The following is a 16,181-nucleotide window of genomic DNA, read 5'->3' as shown; positions in this document are numbered from 1 at the left end:
TTTTATCTGTGGCCAAGTTTACCATGACATTGGCAGCACAAGCATGCTTGACTATAGGGCATGCAACATTGTTGGGATTGGAGAGTCAGTCCTTCTAGGCACATTTTTTATGTGAACACAAAGCTCCTTATTTTTGTCTCTTCAGTCCGAGCAGCTGCTCTATATGTGGGTGCCTTTTGGACAATAGATATTAGAGAATAAGTGGCTGGATTTGAGAGATTAAAGGTCATGAAATGATTTGGGGGAAGAGATCTCCACATACTAGACCGAGTCAACCAATACATCATGATAGAACATGGGCAGGTAGTGACTATTTTGGAGAGCTCTCTCATGATCCATGTAGCTTGCATCTAAGGGGGACGGAGCAGTGTTGGGCTATTAGATGGTTCTAGTTGTAGGCCATGCCTATTGGTCATCTTTCCCCATATTAACACCCACAAGGCTTCCCCTTCTTGTGTTTGATAGAGCAAGAGGTCCATTAGGTCAAATGGGGTGACGGATGGCATGCATACATTCACAAGGCAGGGTATCCCCTTCATAGCAACGGTGACCAATGAGTGTTAATCTGCATTGGCAGTATTAGTTATTAGTTGAGCACGTTGGAATATGAAGTCAAAGTGAGTGTATTTGTGTGTCCTAGGTCCCTGCATTGGCAGTATTAGTTATTAGTTGAGCATGTTGGAATATGAAGTCAAAGTGAGTGTATTTGTGTGTCCTAGGTCCCTAGGACTTATTTTATAGTCTAGTGAGTCCTAGATAGTGCCACGTGCCATATGGGAGATTATCCCATATGCATTGTGTCTTTCTAGAGTCTAGAGGCTCACACTATATAGTCTTGTACTAGTCTTGAGTCTTTTCATATCAGTCAACATCAAGCTATCTACATGTGAGTATTTTGATTCATTACTATTGCCTACTTCCATTTGAGTTCATTTCCATTATGCTTGCATCTTTTCTTTCCTTTCCTAGAGAGAGCTTGCCACATGTTCCTTCATGTGGTATCAGAGCCATGTTCCTAGCCCTGCTCTCTCTTTCCCTTTCCCTTCCAAGAGGATGAGGTGAGGGGGCCATGTTCCTAGCCCTTCTCCTTCTTGGAAGGCACTCATTTCTCCTCCTTCCTTTCCACTTTCCCCTCTCTTAGCCTCACCATTGTTTGGGGCTTTTGGAGGAGGTGATCTACATCGACCACCGCCTCTCTTCACCACGCCATGATCTGCCACCTCTCTTCTCCTTCCTTCAGCTACAAAGACATCCTGGAGTGGTGTTGTTTCTGTTGCTCTTTCTGTGACCTGTAGACGCTGTGACGCTTTGTCCAGATCTGAAAGCAGAATCACGGCTTTGTGTCTTCAGTAAAGTTGTAGAGGACCTTAAGTACTACAAATTTCGTTTTACATCATTGCACTCCGAATTTTCTGTGAAAAGTTATAGCTCCTGCAAGAAGTGACGAAATTTGTTTCTGCGAACGGATTTTGTTCTTGAGCTCAATGACTTGACAGCCTAAGCATGATGCAGCCAGCTCAACGTGGAGCTGTCCATTCTCTTCATCGTTGACCTCTGCTCCAGCCCGCCATTTGCTCCTTCTGCCCGCAAGATGGTGCCCGTATGCTACGGCCGGTCATTCTTTTGGAGCTGCTGTTGATTTTACAGTTTTTGCCAGCCATGTCCTTCTACTTCTGCCTGCAAATTTTTGCTCCACTTCTACATCTGTCTGCCATGAAGAAGCTCCAGACCTGCTCCAGCTCATGAAGAACTTACCAAGGTGATCTTTCCATAGTTACACTTGCATTTCAACTCTTTTCCAGCCATGGAGTCTTCCAAATCAACTATCATTTCGTTCAAGAAGTTTTCTGGTAAGAACATGGCAAACAAAGATGTGTCTTGTACTTATGAAAGATGGAGTGTGGCATATTGTCAGTGGCAAGGAGAAAAAGCCACAATTAGATGAAAAGAAAATTGTACACTGGGAGAATCTGAATGACAAAGCTCTTTCTCTCATTGGTTTGGGGTTGGGTGATGAAGTTATTCATTATTTTGATTTTGATTCCACTGCTCACGAATTATGGGCTAACATTGAAGGATTGTTCGGCAACAAAGTCATCAATTCAAAGGTATTCCTTAGACATGAATTCTTCAAGCTGCAAATGAAGCATGAAGACTCTCTTCTTGCTCACTTAAATCATATGGAATCCCTTGTCACTCAGCTTGCTAGTCTGAAGGCCCCTGTAGGGGAAGATGATCAAGTTGCTATGCTCCTCTCGAGCATTGAGGAAATTTCCAAGTACCGAGAGATAATACCAACATTTCGTGTGACACAAATGGGTTATGAGCCTATGGTTGCTATGCTCATTGATCATGAAAGATGGTATGCAGACACTCTGGGCTCTAGTGCACTGTACTCCAAGGGCAAAGGCAAATTCAAGCCTTTCAAATGCAATCACTGTGGGAAGCTTGGTCACATGAGGATCGTTGCTTCAAGAAGCTTGCAAAGCAACAAAACAAAGATCATGCCAACTTGGTTGGGGCTGCAACAAGTGAAGACGAAGAAGAAGATGATGCTTTGACACCGACTAATGCTCTCACTGCCGAGCTGAGCTACCACCTATGGATGAGGAGGGTCACATCCTCTATGTCCGGGAGCGCATCATGGGTTTCAGAGACCATGTGCTCCAAAATTGGGTCTACATAGAGTATCTTATCAAGTGGCAGGGACTCTCTGAGGATGAGAATTCATGGCAACCAAGAAGCATTGTCCAGGAGTACCCCGATCTCCTACCGGGCTGATAAGTAGTTGCTATTTGCCGCACCTTTTTGAGGGTGTAAAATTTTGAGGGCAAAATCCTATGGGAAGGGATGGCTGTAATGAAGAGGGAAAAAGGGCTATTTTAGAGGCCATTTAGAGTCCTTTTAGGTGGGAAAAGTGGAGGGACTATATAAGTCTCCATCCACCACTCATTGTACCCTTTTGATGTGACCCTCCTCCTTCCTCCTACATGCTGCCTACACTCTCTCCCCCAATCTCTCTCTATCTCTCTCTTCCCCTCATCCTTCTCTCTCTCTTCCTCTCCCCCCTTTCCTCACTCCTCACTCCTCCCCCTTCCTCTCTCTCCCTCCTACCAATTCTATCCCCTTCCTCCAATCTGTGGCCCTGCCTCCTTCATTGCATTGCCAGTGAATGATGTGCCGTTGCCTTTCAAAAGGTTTGTATTGGTGAACAATTCCTAATTACAGCACTACCCCTTCTCAGTCATGGTTAAGGGTCTCATTACCAGACTCACCTTGCACTCTTTGGTAGATTTGGATTGGGTATGGAATCAATTTTCTACGGGAATGCAGATTTTGATTATAGAGTATGGTAAGTGTTATCTGGGTGATTTACGGTCTAAAATGGCTGATGCAAATCTTTAGATTCAACATTTTACTACTGCGATGCAGCAACACAAATTGTCTTCCAGTGAGCAAGCTGATTTTCATGTTGCTCTTAATTGCTTGGCTCAAAAAAAGGAAATTAAGGAAATGGCAGCTCCGCTCCCGCCAAAAAGCCACCAATATACAAGCTGTTCATCTAAATTTATTCAAAAAATCCTCCATACTTCTTGTAGAATGCATTCCTTGCATCATGTTTTGCGTCTAGATGGTTCTTGGACAATAACTAATCAGCAGCTTGATGAGGTGGTTCAGCAATATTTTGCTGATTTATTTGTTGCTCCTTTGTGCTCTTCATTTGCTAAGCTTTGCTGCTCGAAATGTTTTTCTTCGACATGTCCACTCGATCCTCTCTTTTGAGGAGGCAAATTCATTGGAATTGCGATACACAGATGATGAACTTAAAGGGGCATTGGATAAATTGGGACGCTCTAAATCCCCAAGTTGGGATGGCCTCACGGTTGAATTTTTTGCTGAATTTTGGGACCAACAGAGTTCTCTTTTTTTACCCATGATCAATGGTGCTTGGCTTTCTAGTACTTTGCCTTCTTGGAAGAAAGGTCTTCTGCGTTTGGTTCCCAAGAAGCCTGTGTGTCAGCATCTATCGAATTGGAGGCCGATCACCTTCATGCCTGTGATATACAAGATCATCTCTAAAATGTTGGTGTTACGTATCGTGCAGATCTTATATAGAGGCTTGCATCCTGCGCAATATGGATTTGTGCCTCGCAGGCAAATCATGGATAATATCACAAATACTTATATCGGTATTGAATATGCCAAATACTCGCATTAGGATGTTTTGATCATGCAGATAGATATTGAAAAAGCATTTCATACGGTCAGATGGGATTTCATTGCAGAGGTCATGCAGAGATTGGCCTTGCAACTGGATTGAAAGTGAACTCTGCCAAATCCAAACTCCTTTCTCTCCATGCAATTGATTGGCACCGCATTTTATGTTCTGGATTGATTTTGCCTACTGATCAGATTATCTGTCATTTGGGCTATCCAATTGGTTGGCATATTTCTTTGCCACAGGAAAGACTATGGGTTTTGCAGAAGCTATTTCATAAGATAGATTATTGGAAGCTCTCCACATGGCCATTGCATGTTTGCCTTCGAATAGTGCAATCGATTATAATGGCCTATGTGCAATTTCATTTGCCATTGATTCCTTGGTCTTTTACAGACATTGAGAAATCCATATCTAGGGCAATGGAATGCCTCTGGCGCACTAAAACGGATTGTAAGGCGGTTTGCCTACTGAAGTACAGCTATGTCTATTCGCCCAATATGCATGGGGGTTTAAATATTTTGAATATTCATACTTATGTGATAGCTAGCAAGGCTACATTTTGGCTTACTTTTCTAGAGCAGCATTAGCCAAATGGATAGTTATGCTCTCTTGTATGTTTGCTCCTCTTCATTTTGATGCATTTGGATAGTGGATTTCGGTTCTATTGGATGTTATCTTTGGGCATCTACATGGTAGTATCTTGGTTGTCCATTCCCTACTAGCTTGCTTCAGGATTGAACACTTGCATTGGTCAGGCTGTCCATGGGATCCCGGAAATGCCCTCCTCCGTCTACAGAGTATTCATTGGAGCCGGGTCTTTGATCCGCCATTGGCTCATCTTCAGCCTAGGACAAAGAGAAATGTGTCCTGGCCTGTGGAAAAGAAAGAGTAAGGTCCTTGTGATCCTCCACATCATCCATTGTGGAGATACCCACTCGATGTAGAAAGTAGGCCTGGTATGCATCAAAGGCCTATCTGGCATATTGTCACTACCATGTCGCTTCCTTTCTACTTTCTCCTTTGCGGATCTCACTGCTAAGAAAGCTTATCATCTTCTACCGTAGCCCTAGATTCATGAGCGGGGTCTTTCTATCTGGCATCTTGACAAACCATTGCTTGGTGGAAGGTTTGTCTTGGCCGTATTTGGAACAGTAAGCTGCCGCTTAGACAAGGTCTTTTCTTATGGCGGTGTTTTGCTAGTGGGTTCTTTCTTGGTTGCTAGGCGCATTACTTCTGCCCATCTTGTTCACATCCGAGGCACTCCATCTACTCTGGACTTGCAGTGTTGCCCGTGACTTTCTTCTCATATATATATATATGGCAGTTTTGGTTGTTTGGGAGATGTACCACTATCCTTGACTACATTCAGTTTTCCAGTTGGTGTCGTTTTTGGGCTCTATGGTCATTATATCATGCCCGTACTACTCGGCTTTATGGATGCTCTGCTGTGGATGTTTATCATTTCTTCCGTTTCTCCCTGCTTTGCTCTCCACAGGACGCACATTGCATGGGAGATCTTTAGGCGGCCCAACTAGAAGTGCTTTTTAAGTGTTTTTAGTTCTTTTGTACTAGCTGTTCTTTACTAGAGCAGCTTTTACTGCTTTTAGTTGTTAGTATTTTGTTATGAGTAGTAGCTGTCTCACTCTGGGACAGCTATGAATGTTAACGCTTTCTTAATGCACAATTTCTTTTACCAAAAAATAAAATGTGTGTGTGTGTGTGTGTGTGTGTGTGTTCGATATTGGGGCCTTTGGACTCTTGGAGACTCCACTTTTTCCAACTTTTCCTATTTCCGGATATCACTAAGGCAATCCTTTTATGATTGCCTCAGTGGTCGTCAGATACATTCCTCTATCTATTTGTCCTATATTGAAATCTTCTGATGTTTGGTAACCAAAAAAGTATAACACTGTGTGTGTGTGTATGTGAGTGATTGTTTGCAAACTCACTACATAGATAATGATTTACATTTGTCCTACATGGAGATTTTCTCTTGATGTACTTTTTCAGCTTCCCAGTTTTGGGATAGCTTTCTTGTAATATAAAGCATTCAAAGATTTCACAAAAAAAAAAAGAGTGTGAGTGATTTTCACCCAAAACAAAAAGGGGTGTGTGTGTGTGAAAGAATGGATGCCAAATATCAAGCGCAGTCCCTCACAGAGTTATCACAGGTTCAGAATTTATCTCCAGTCCAACAACAGAGTTTATTGCATTATCGATCATTGTTACAAGAAAACAATCAAAAGAAACTTAACAAGTGGCAAGTCCGTGCACGATGACACCATTCATGGATAAAGGATGCTCTTCCAAATCTTTTTTCCAGGGGTTACATTCTCATCGGAGGAAGAGCTCCTGTCTAAGTGTAAGGAAGATTGATGGCACCTGGACTCATTCTCTCTCTAATCTTGATCATGAATGTTATGATCAATTTCAGAAGCTATTTGCAGCCCCCTCAGCTCCCTCAGCCAATGATAGATGCACGGCAAGCTCTTTTGAGACATGTCCAACCAATCATGCTTCAGCAAGATGCCTTATCCCTAGATCAGTCATTCACAGCAGAAGAATTACATAATGCCTTGCTCCATCTTGGCAAAGGGAAATCTCCAGGATGGGATAGTGGAATTCTATTTGGCATTCTGGGATGACCATAAAGATGTCATGCTACAAATGATTAATGATGCCTGGAACAACAATTGTATGCCTAATTCATGGAAACGTGGGCTGGTCAAGCTTATTCCGAAGAAAAATATTTCTGAAACTTTATCAGATTGGAGGCCCATTACTCTCATGCTAGTGCAATATAAGCTCATCACCAAAATGCTGGTGCATAGAGTACATACCTTTTTGCATGATGGGCTACATCCTTTTCAATATGGATTTGTGCCTAGAAGGCAGATATATGATAACATTGCCAATGCCATGACTGCCATTGAGTATGCCAAATACACTGAACAAGATGTTTTAATCTTACAGATAGACATAGCTAAAGCTTTCGACACTGTTCAGTGGGATTTCATTGCACAAACAATGCACAAGCTGGGATTTGGGCCAAAAATGGTGCAGGTTATCTATTGGCTATATAAAGACTCTTCAGCCCAATGTATTTTGGCCAATCATTTGTCTACATCTTGGACATTGGGTAAGTCAGTGAGGCAAGGTTGCCCTCTCAGTGCGCTACTTTATGCCATTGCCACTCACCCCCCGCTAATCTATATGGATCATCTTACCTCACAGGGGAAATTAAAAGGTTTACAGTTGCCAGGAGTATCTAGCTTTGTGGCCCAGGCATATGCAGATGACTCCTTTTTTATGCCTCAAAATACACAGCAAGAACTGAACACTTTAATGGATGCTTTATCTTTGTTTGGACTAGCAGCGGGACTGCATGTTAATTTTGAGAAATCCAAACTCATACCCTTAAAGAGTCGCGATTGGCATGCCATACTTTGGCCAGGAGAGATTTTAGATCCTCGTGTTCTGATCAGGCACCTGGGATATCCTATTGGCTGGCTGGTCACTAGAAAACAACAGCTTAATTGGATATTAGATAAGCTAAATGCAAAGCTAAATTATTGGAAAACTGCCACTTGGCCACTTCATGTCCGCCTCAGGATTGTGCAGTCCATTGTTATGGCATACATACAATTCTTTCTGCCACTCTTACATTGGACAGATCAAGAAATTGCAGCCTATATGTCAAAAGCCGTGGACATGCTATGGAAGAATAAGGCCTCCAAGAAGGCATTCCGTTTGTTGAAAATGGAATTTATCTGTTCTCCTCGAAAATGTGGCGGTTTGAATGTGCTTAATATTCGCTATCATGCACTCTCACGAAAGGTATCAATGCTGCTCACCTTCTTTAAGCAAACACAACCATGGACAAGAATGCTTTCCTATATGTGTCAAACTATGTAGACACTTTTTTATGGTAAATGGGAAGTGGATGTCTGGGAGCTTTTACTTGGAAAACTTATGGGGAAGATCCCAAACTGCCCCTTTGCCTCAGCACTCATTCATGATTGGAAAGAGGTCCTCTCTAATATCAAATGGGATTCTGCAAACCCCCATAACAACTCTTTGCGGAGTGAGAGCATATATTGGAGTGCAGTTTTTGATCCTCCCCTTGCTTGTCAGGAGCCTGTTAGATCATATAATTTGAGCAAAATGGGTGTCAGATGCATTGCAGATGTGATAGATGATCAGGGGCAACTTCTTACTTTTCCTCAGATCATGGCCAAATACCATCTTGGAATGCACCACAGGCCTATCTGGAAGAAAATAAAAGATCTTCTGTAGCCTTTATTGCCTATTCCCCAGTTCTCACATGATAACAAGTTAGCTGACTGGAAGTTATGTCCCAAAGGGCAGAATATGCGCCCTGTGCCTATCAGCAAACTCACCTCTATGACAACATACAGACTTTTGCAGCCCATGCCGTGGATACACACTCATGCAAATTATTTGTGGCATATGCAAAAACCCCTCTCTTGGTGGTCAAGGAACTTGAGTATTTTATGGAAGGCCAAGCTGCCTCTCAAACAAAGACTATTTCTTTGGCGTTGCATTACTGGAACATTGCGAGTTGGAAGATAGCTACTGCCACTACTACCTGATTATGATGCCAGGCACAAGCAGAGACAGTACCACACTTATTATGGTTTTGTCAATGCTCCAGGCTTTTGACTGCAAAGATTTCAAGGTTCTTATGTCTTCGATTCCCGAATACCAGATTTGGAAATTTTTTTTGGCTTTTTGGCAGATGTCCTACTCCATTGAGACCTTATTCTCTACTCCTTCACTGGATTAGATTTTGGGCTCTATGGACCTTCTGGACTGAACATAATATGGCATACTTGCACAAACACTTCCATCAGCCCTATGAATTCTTCAGAGCTTCCTTAAGGCAATCTGTTTATGATGCCTGTAAGGAAGGAGATCTAGACTGGTCCTGCATGGAGATAGTTTATTTGTGTTTTTGATTTGGGCTCTCCCCTTTTAGGAGAGTCTCTTTGTACAATATTAATCTTCTAATACAAGTCCATGGAATTACCCCAAAAAAAAAAAGTGTGTGTGAAAGAGAGAGAGAGAGAGAGGGAGAGAGAGAGAGAGAGATGTTTTGACCGGAGTTTATATACTTCTTGTAATGCAGGTGAACAGTGGCGTGAAAGATGATAAAATGCAGACATTTTTTCTGGCAGAAACCTTGAAATATTTGTATCTTCTGTTTTCCCCCTCTGATGTGATTTCTCTTGATCAGTGGGTTTTCAATACCGAAGCTCATCCCATTCGCATCATAAGCAGGCACGGAGAAGGTCTCAGCACTGGTGAGCAAGATGATCAACAGGGAACCCTCTCAATTCATAAAGCAGGATCAAGACATGACAAGTTTTCTAACATTGATCGAATAAAAAGTAACATTTTAGAAAGGACCAGATTTCGCAATAGGCTGTCTGGTAGGAGAGAAGGAAGGGACTCTTGGAACACATGATTGAAAGAAGATGTATTTTTCAGCATCTACTGCGGAGAGAGAATATTCTCTCCCAGAGAGTTGTGGCTGATTCAGCTCTTATTTTTTCGAAATCCTACCTTTCTTCAATGTATTTTTTGACCTTTTTCTTGAAACGAGTTTTCTAATATATGCGATCATCTGATTTACAAGTTCAAGTACCTTTTTGCAAGACCTTGAATTTTCCTGTGCTACAATACTTCATCCCATCTTATCTCAGGTGCGTATGCTGCAAAAGCCTGTTGATTGGCTTGAGTTCATATATTCTCCTCCTCCTAAACAAGGTAGATTAGAAGTTGGTTCGATTTAATGTCCACTTAGACACGCTTTTATAGTGTTATTTATTCTTTTACTAAAAAATCATTAACTACACTTAGCTGAAGAATCCTTGATAGCCTCTTGATAATGGCTCTCAGCATCAAACTTTGTATTGAGAGTACTCTTAAATGGTCTCGCTTCTTGGGGGTGTCATGTACCAAGGGCTTCTATGTTTGATGCAGGATCTATATTCCGAGTACAAGGGATGACAAACAATTATATTCAAATTGTTATATTCCGAGTAGAAGGGATGACAAATAATTATATTCAAATTGTTATATATACATATTTCTTCTCAAAGTTCAGCTTCTCTTCTTCCTCCGTGCTCCCACTCCTAGCTGGGCTGAACTACATTGCCCAGACTAGGGGGTTAGATTCTAGCTTGGAGTCGCCATCAAGCTGATCTTACTTAGGAAGAACTTTAGGAGCTCCCCCCTAGCCGTTTCTCACCTTCAGGCAAAGTTCTGCTAGGTTGCTACTCCAGACTAGTTTTTTCACAGACGAATCAAGCATAACTTTTCGAGGTTTGCTTGGATGACTTCTAAGTAAAAAGCAATTTTGTTCCTTAGAAGCTAAGCTATATTTTTTCCCTCTGGTCCTTCTCAAGAATGAGAATAGTGAGCTAAAAGACAGGTTCCAGAAGCTAGAAGAGAGAGTGAAAATTATTGAGCTCAAACTCAACAATCCTATCCCTAATGTAGTTTTAGATGAGGAGCTAGTCTCTACTAAGATGGAAGAGTTGCACATGAAGCTTAGGGGAGAGATTCAAGAGAATTTCAAAGGAGAGATAAAGAGCTCTTTAGGTACACAGGTCCATAAGGAAGTAAAGGAGCAAGCTGAAAGGCAACTCAACTCAAAGAAAATAAGGATTGGAGGACTACCAGACAACTGGAATGTAGCAGAAGACGGTGAGAGAGAGATCTTTGAAAAACTCAGCAAATCTCTACCAAGAATTGACTGGGGAGATGTAGAATTTGACATTGGACAGAAAGGATCTCACGCAATTCTCACTTTTGGAACAAGAGGAAAGAATACAGATCCTTAGACAATCTAACAAGTTGAAAGGACTTTCAGTGTGGATTGTAGAGGAACTTACAAAAACTCAGCTGAAGAGTAAAGCCTCAGAGCTTGCAAAGATGAAGGCGGCTAGAAAGGAAGGCAAATGGGCTGTCTATCGAGATGGCAAGGCATTGATCAAAGACTTCAAAGCAAAACCAATAGACCCTTAGTCTATAACGGATGTGATCTTCATTTCTCTCCCTTTTTCTATTTTGGTTTCTGAGATATACTGGTGGAACCAGTTGTAATTGGAACTTTATGTGATTATTAGTCTCTTGAGACATAATATAAAAACTACTTTTTTTGGTTAAAAAAATAAAATAAAAAATTGTTATATTCCATACCTCAGATTCTTTGTCCAAACGTGTATGGTTCCTTTATCAAAGAAGCTGAAGATTGTTCAAAGAGCACCTAAAGCAATGTAACTTGTCCATGTAGTGATTATTTAAGAATGGGTCATATGTGACTCTTCAGATTTAGCAAGACATCATACATTTAAAAAGTGATGGCTATTGTATATATCTCATTTGGGAATAGAGATGTAGGGGGAAAGGCATTCATTATGGGAGATTCGGACTCAAAAAGGGCCTTTCAATTAGTGATGTTAAGTAAGGCCTAACTTTGAGATTAGGCTCTAGACCAAGGAGGAGCCGAGCATTAAAAATTTAGAGGAAACCATTATCCTCATTGGTGGAGAAAAGGCCCCACTTGCATTTCACCCCTCTTTTGATGAGTTCACCAATGTATACGGGAATTTGAGCCCTCATAAAAAAATCATGGCAATTGGATTATCTAAGAAGACCAAGGGTCTTCATCGATGGGCGCCACAATTGTTGTCGACTCCATGTGGCATCATCTTGAAGGGGGTGTGCTTTGAGACATTGACCTTGAGCGTCCCGTGGGCAATGACACATGGCGTGCAAGGGTCAATTCAGCTCCATTATATTCAATGCTCCTTACACACCGTTGCAAGGTTCAAACCATTGGATCAAGTGCGGATCTAATCGTTGGAGATAGGCACCACTAATATGTCCTTAGATGGGATGTGACATCCAAAGGTGGGGAATAGGTGCCTTGTGAATGCCATTGGCTTGGATTAGAGATGCAATGGTGGGGACTTGGTGCTTGACACGAGCCCTTTGATCATTTTGCAATTCAATGATCACAATCACTTACATCATGCATCACTTGATTGAGGGACAAATGCATCTACACCATACAATAAAGAAAGAATCATAAAAAATAAAATTTTAATTCATGACATGTCCCAATCCTCTTGTTGCATAGTCAAAATCACTTACATCAGGCATCACTTGATTGAGGGACAAATGCATCTACACCATACAATAAAGAATCATAAAAAATAAAATTTTAATTCATGACATGTCCCAATCCTCTTATTGCATAGTCAAAACCTCGCATTGCATGTTGCTTACCACGACCTATTATGCTTTGTATTAAGAAAATCACCCATCCCTTAATCGAGTAAATTTTTTGAGCCCACAACTCCGTAATGTATGATGCATTGAACCTGCCTAAGGCTACATGTTGTCATGAAGGCTTGGGCCATTGTTGTCCATAGGAATCCAAGGCCCATTCAAGTTAGAGCAAGGGTTGAGGGAGAGGTAGGTCAAAGCACCCCATCATTAGTCAAGGAGTTGGCTTCCTTCTTTTCATAGTAAACAATTGGACAGGTGTGAGAAGATCGAGAGTTGGGTAGTTGGGCGGTTCGGAGGAGCGAAGAGCACTTGGGGAAAGATGGGTTCTTCTTGGCCTTCTGTGGGAGGTAACTCATTAACGAGCTAAAGGTCGGTAATATTGAGGGGATTCACTAAAGGCTCCAAAAAAGGAGAAAGAGATGAAGAAGCAAACATAGCACTGAGACGAGAGTGAAATTGTGTCGCCTAAGCTAATATGTATGTATCTGTCTCTACTGGCCACTATTGACTTGTTTTGATGTAGACGTGGACTTGCATGAATAGATGGAAAATTAAAAGAGAGTTTCTTGGAGTGTTTATGAAGAACATTGAAGGTATGAGGAAATTAGTTAAAGAGGCAGCACCAATCAAGATACATTTTGATGAGGGAAGTATTATTAAAGGCCAAAGGTAAGGGATATAAACCTTGGTACAAGGAAAAATCCAAATTAGTGAAGATAAATGCACGACTTGATGAGACCACCATACAAAAAGCAACTAGCTTTTCACAAAATACATGGATATCCTTAAATGGAATGATGTAGTAAGGAGGAGATATCTCCTACATTGTGTTAGCACAAAATTGCCTTAAAGTTAGTCGCAAAGTCGATCAATAATGTTAGAATGAATCCCAATTATGGGCTAAGTTGGTTAAGCAGGAGGTAGATTAACGATTAACAACATGTTTTGTTTATCCGGTGGATCACAGTGATTGGTTACTTTATACCTAAGAAAAGTGAAAAAATTAAGGATCTATGTTGATCACACAAAGCTGAATTATGAGATGATAATACATTCTTTGCCTTTTAGAGATAACATTTTGGATAAGAATGTAAGTGTATTGTTTCATAATGGGATGGGGGGCCAGTGCAAGTAGGTAACGTTATTCAGGTTGAAGAATGGACACTCAATCTCTTCGAAAGGCTAATCTTCAAAACCATCCAAGGATACTTTGATGAATTCGTAACAATCTTGTTGGATGATTTCTCAGTATAGGAGCAAAACAAGATTACACAAAGCTATGAACTATAGAGAACAACAAAGATCCTTAGTGTGTACATGTTCTTCAAGAGATGTTGAGCCCAATCTTTAGTTCGATTGCTAACTGATTTCAAAAGAACTAAGAGCCTAAGAGCTTGTAGGTTGCATTCTAAATATCTATAATTACATGTAATTTCTTTTTATTAATGGTATCACTCTAAGGCCTTGCACATTTCAGTATTGATTGTACACTAGTTAGGTGTAAAGTGGGTGCTTGCACACTAGTTATGTACTCAATAAGGTACTTGCATTCAGCATTCTAGTAATCTATCTAGTTACTTGAATGCTAAATGATCACAAAGTAACTAGCTATCTATAAACTAGTTTGTTGTTGCAAGCAAGCTTATGCATAGTACTTACCTAGCTACAAACTAGCTATCTGACTTTTAATGAATTGTACACTAGGCAATTGTATACCAACTAGGTACATTCATAGCTAGCTAGCTAGCTACATACTAGATAGATGTATACTAGATGGAATCTAGTGTGTTACTAGCTACACACCAGCTGGCTACACCTTGGCTTCCTGGCTTGCTGCATACTAACTAAGTGGATTCATGCTACCTACCTAGCTATCTGCAACTCCACTATTTGTAAACTTAGCTATCTGCAAATTAACTAGGTGCAAACTAGATGGATCATAGCTATCTACAAATTAGACAGCTACAAACTAGCTACCCACAAACTAGCTTGCGACACAGTAGTTAGCTAGGTGCAAACTATCTAGTTGCAAACTAGCTATGTACAAACTAGCTTCAATATAGTAGTTAGCCAGCTACAAAATAGTTACCTACAAACTAGTTATCTACAAACTAGCTGGCTCCAAACTTGTAGATTCTTGCTACCTACCTAGCTAGCTGCAAACTAGCTATCTACAAACTAGCTAACTAGAAACTACCTAGTTGTATAGTACTTTGTTGCATAGTAGTTAGCTGGTTGCAAAGCTGCTAGCTTCCACAAGTGTTAAGTAGCACTTACAACTCTATTGTTTGTGCAGACTAGCACTTGTTGCAGTTTTGTAATTATTGCATCTTGGTTATCATAGCAAGTATGTAATGACGTCTTATAAATGTTACTATTGAAAAAATACACATTTGGAGACATAAATCTGGTTTATTCTCCACTTTTCATGTTGATCTAATTCTAAGAAGGCAGATGCACCCATTCTAGTGATCCAGCTAGTGACTTGAATGCTTAAAACCCACATAGTGACTAGCTATAAACAACTAGTTATCTGCAAACTAGTTGGTTGTAAACTAGCTTAATACATAGTAGTTACCTAGCTACAAACCAGCTATGTGATTACTAACTAGTTGTACACTAGGCTATTGTATACTAGCTAGGTACATTCATAGCTAGCTAGCTAGCTATAGACTAGATAGACTAGATGCATATTAGATAGAAGCTAGTGTGTTACTAGTTAGCTGCAACTAGCTAGCTATACATTAGCTATACACTAGCTTTTTGTTAACTAGTTTGTTGTGCACTAACTAAATGGATTCATCCCACATACCTAGCTATTTGTAACTTAGTCATATTCAAACTAGTTATGTATAGTGAAGGCTACAAACTAGCTTGTTGCATAGTAGTTGGCTAGCTGCAAAGTAGTTACCTATATACAAGCTATCTACAAACCAAGTGGGTCCATGCTACGTACCTAGCCATCTACAAACTAGCTATTTACAAGCTAGCTAGATGCAAATGAGCTACCCATGAACTAGCTTGTTGTATAGTAGTTAGTTGGGTGGAAAATAACTATTTGCAAAATAGCTAGCTATAAACTAGCTATGTACAAACTTGTTAGCTACAAACTAGCAAATTAGTTGGCTAAAAACAAGGTGGATTCTCACTACCAACCTAACTATATGCAAACTAGCGATTTGCAAATTAGCTATCTACAAACGAGCGAGCTACAAACTACCTAGCTGTAAACAAGCTTGTTGCATAGTAGTTAGCTAGCTACAAAGTTGCTAGTTCTACCATGAGTGCTAAGTAGCAATTATACCTATATTCTTAGTGTATGGTAGCAATCGTTGCAATTTTGTAATTATGTATCTTGTATATCATAGAAAGTATGCATTGACAGAATATATATTTTTTATAATTTGAATGTACTTTTGGAGACATAGATGTTGTTGGTTATCCACTTTTCATGTTGATCTCTTCCAACAGGATGCCATGCTAGCCACATCCTCTATAGGATGAGATCAATATGAGAAGTGGATTTCTATGCGAGCTTTACGTCGCCATGCTAGTGAGTACACATATGATGCAAAAGCATTATGTATAGGTACATCTCATCTCAAACTTATTTTGTAGGAAACTAAGGAGCTACAAA

The 16,181-nt window shown here is 40.6% G+C and overlaps 1 protein-coding gene across 1 annotated transcript in view; it reads left to right on the top strand.

Moving 5' to 3' along the window:
- Window positions 1–9,872, top strand: part of MNS1 (alpha-mannosidase 1) — an 85,738-nt gene extending 75,866 nt beyond the window's left edge. Inside the window, exon 14 of the mRNA XM_087385811.1 lies at window positions 9,372–9,872. Coding sequence (XP_087241937.1) covers window positions 9,372–9,710 — 339 coding nt within the window. The 3' untranslated portion in view covers window positions 9,711–9,872. The remainder of the gene's footprint in view (window positions 1–9,371) is intronic.
- The last annotated feature ends 6,309 nt before the right edge of the window (window positions 9,873–16,181 follow it).

Source organism: Dipteris shenzhenensis, chromosome 15 (assembly GCF_047967505.1).
Source record: "Dipteris shenzhenensis isolate YYH24624 ecotype China chromosome 15, Dip_SZ_1.0, whole genome shotgun sequence".
Lineage (NCBI taxonomy): Eukaryota > Viridiplantae > Streptophyta > Polypodiopsida > Gleicheniales > Dipteridaceae > Dipteris > Dipteris shenzhenensis.
This window is presented reverse-complemented; position numbering and strand designations above follow the sequence as displayed.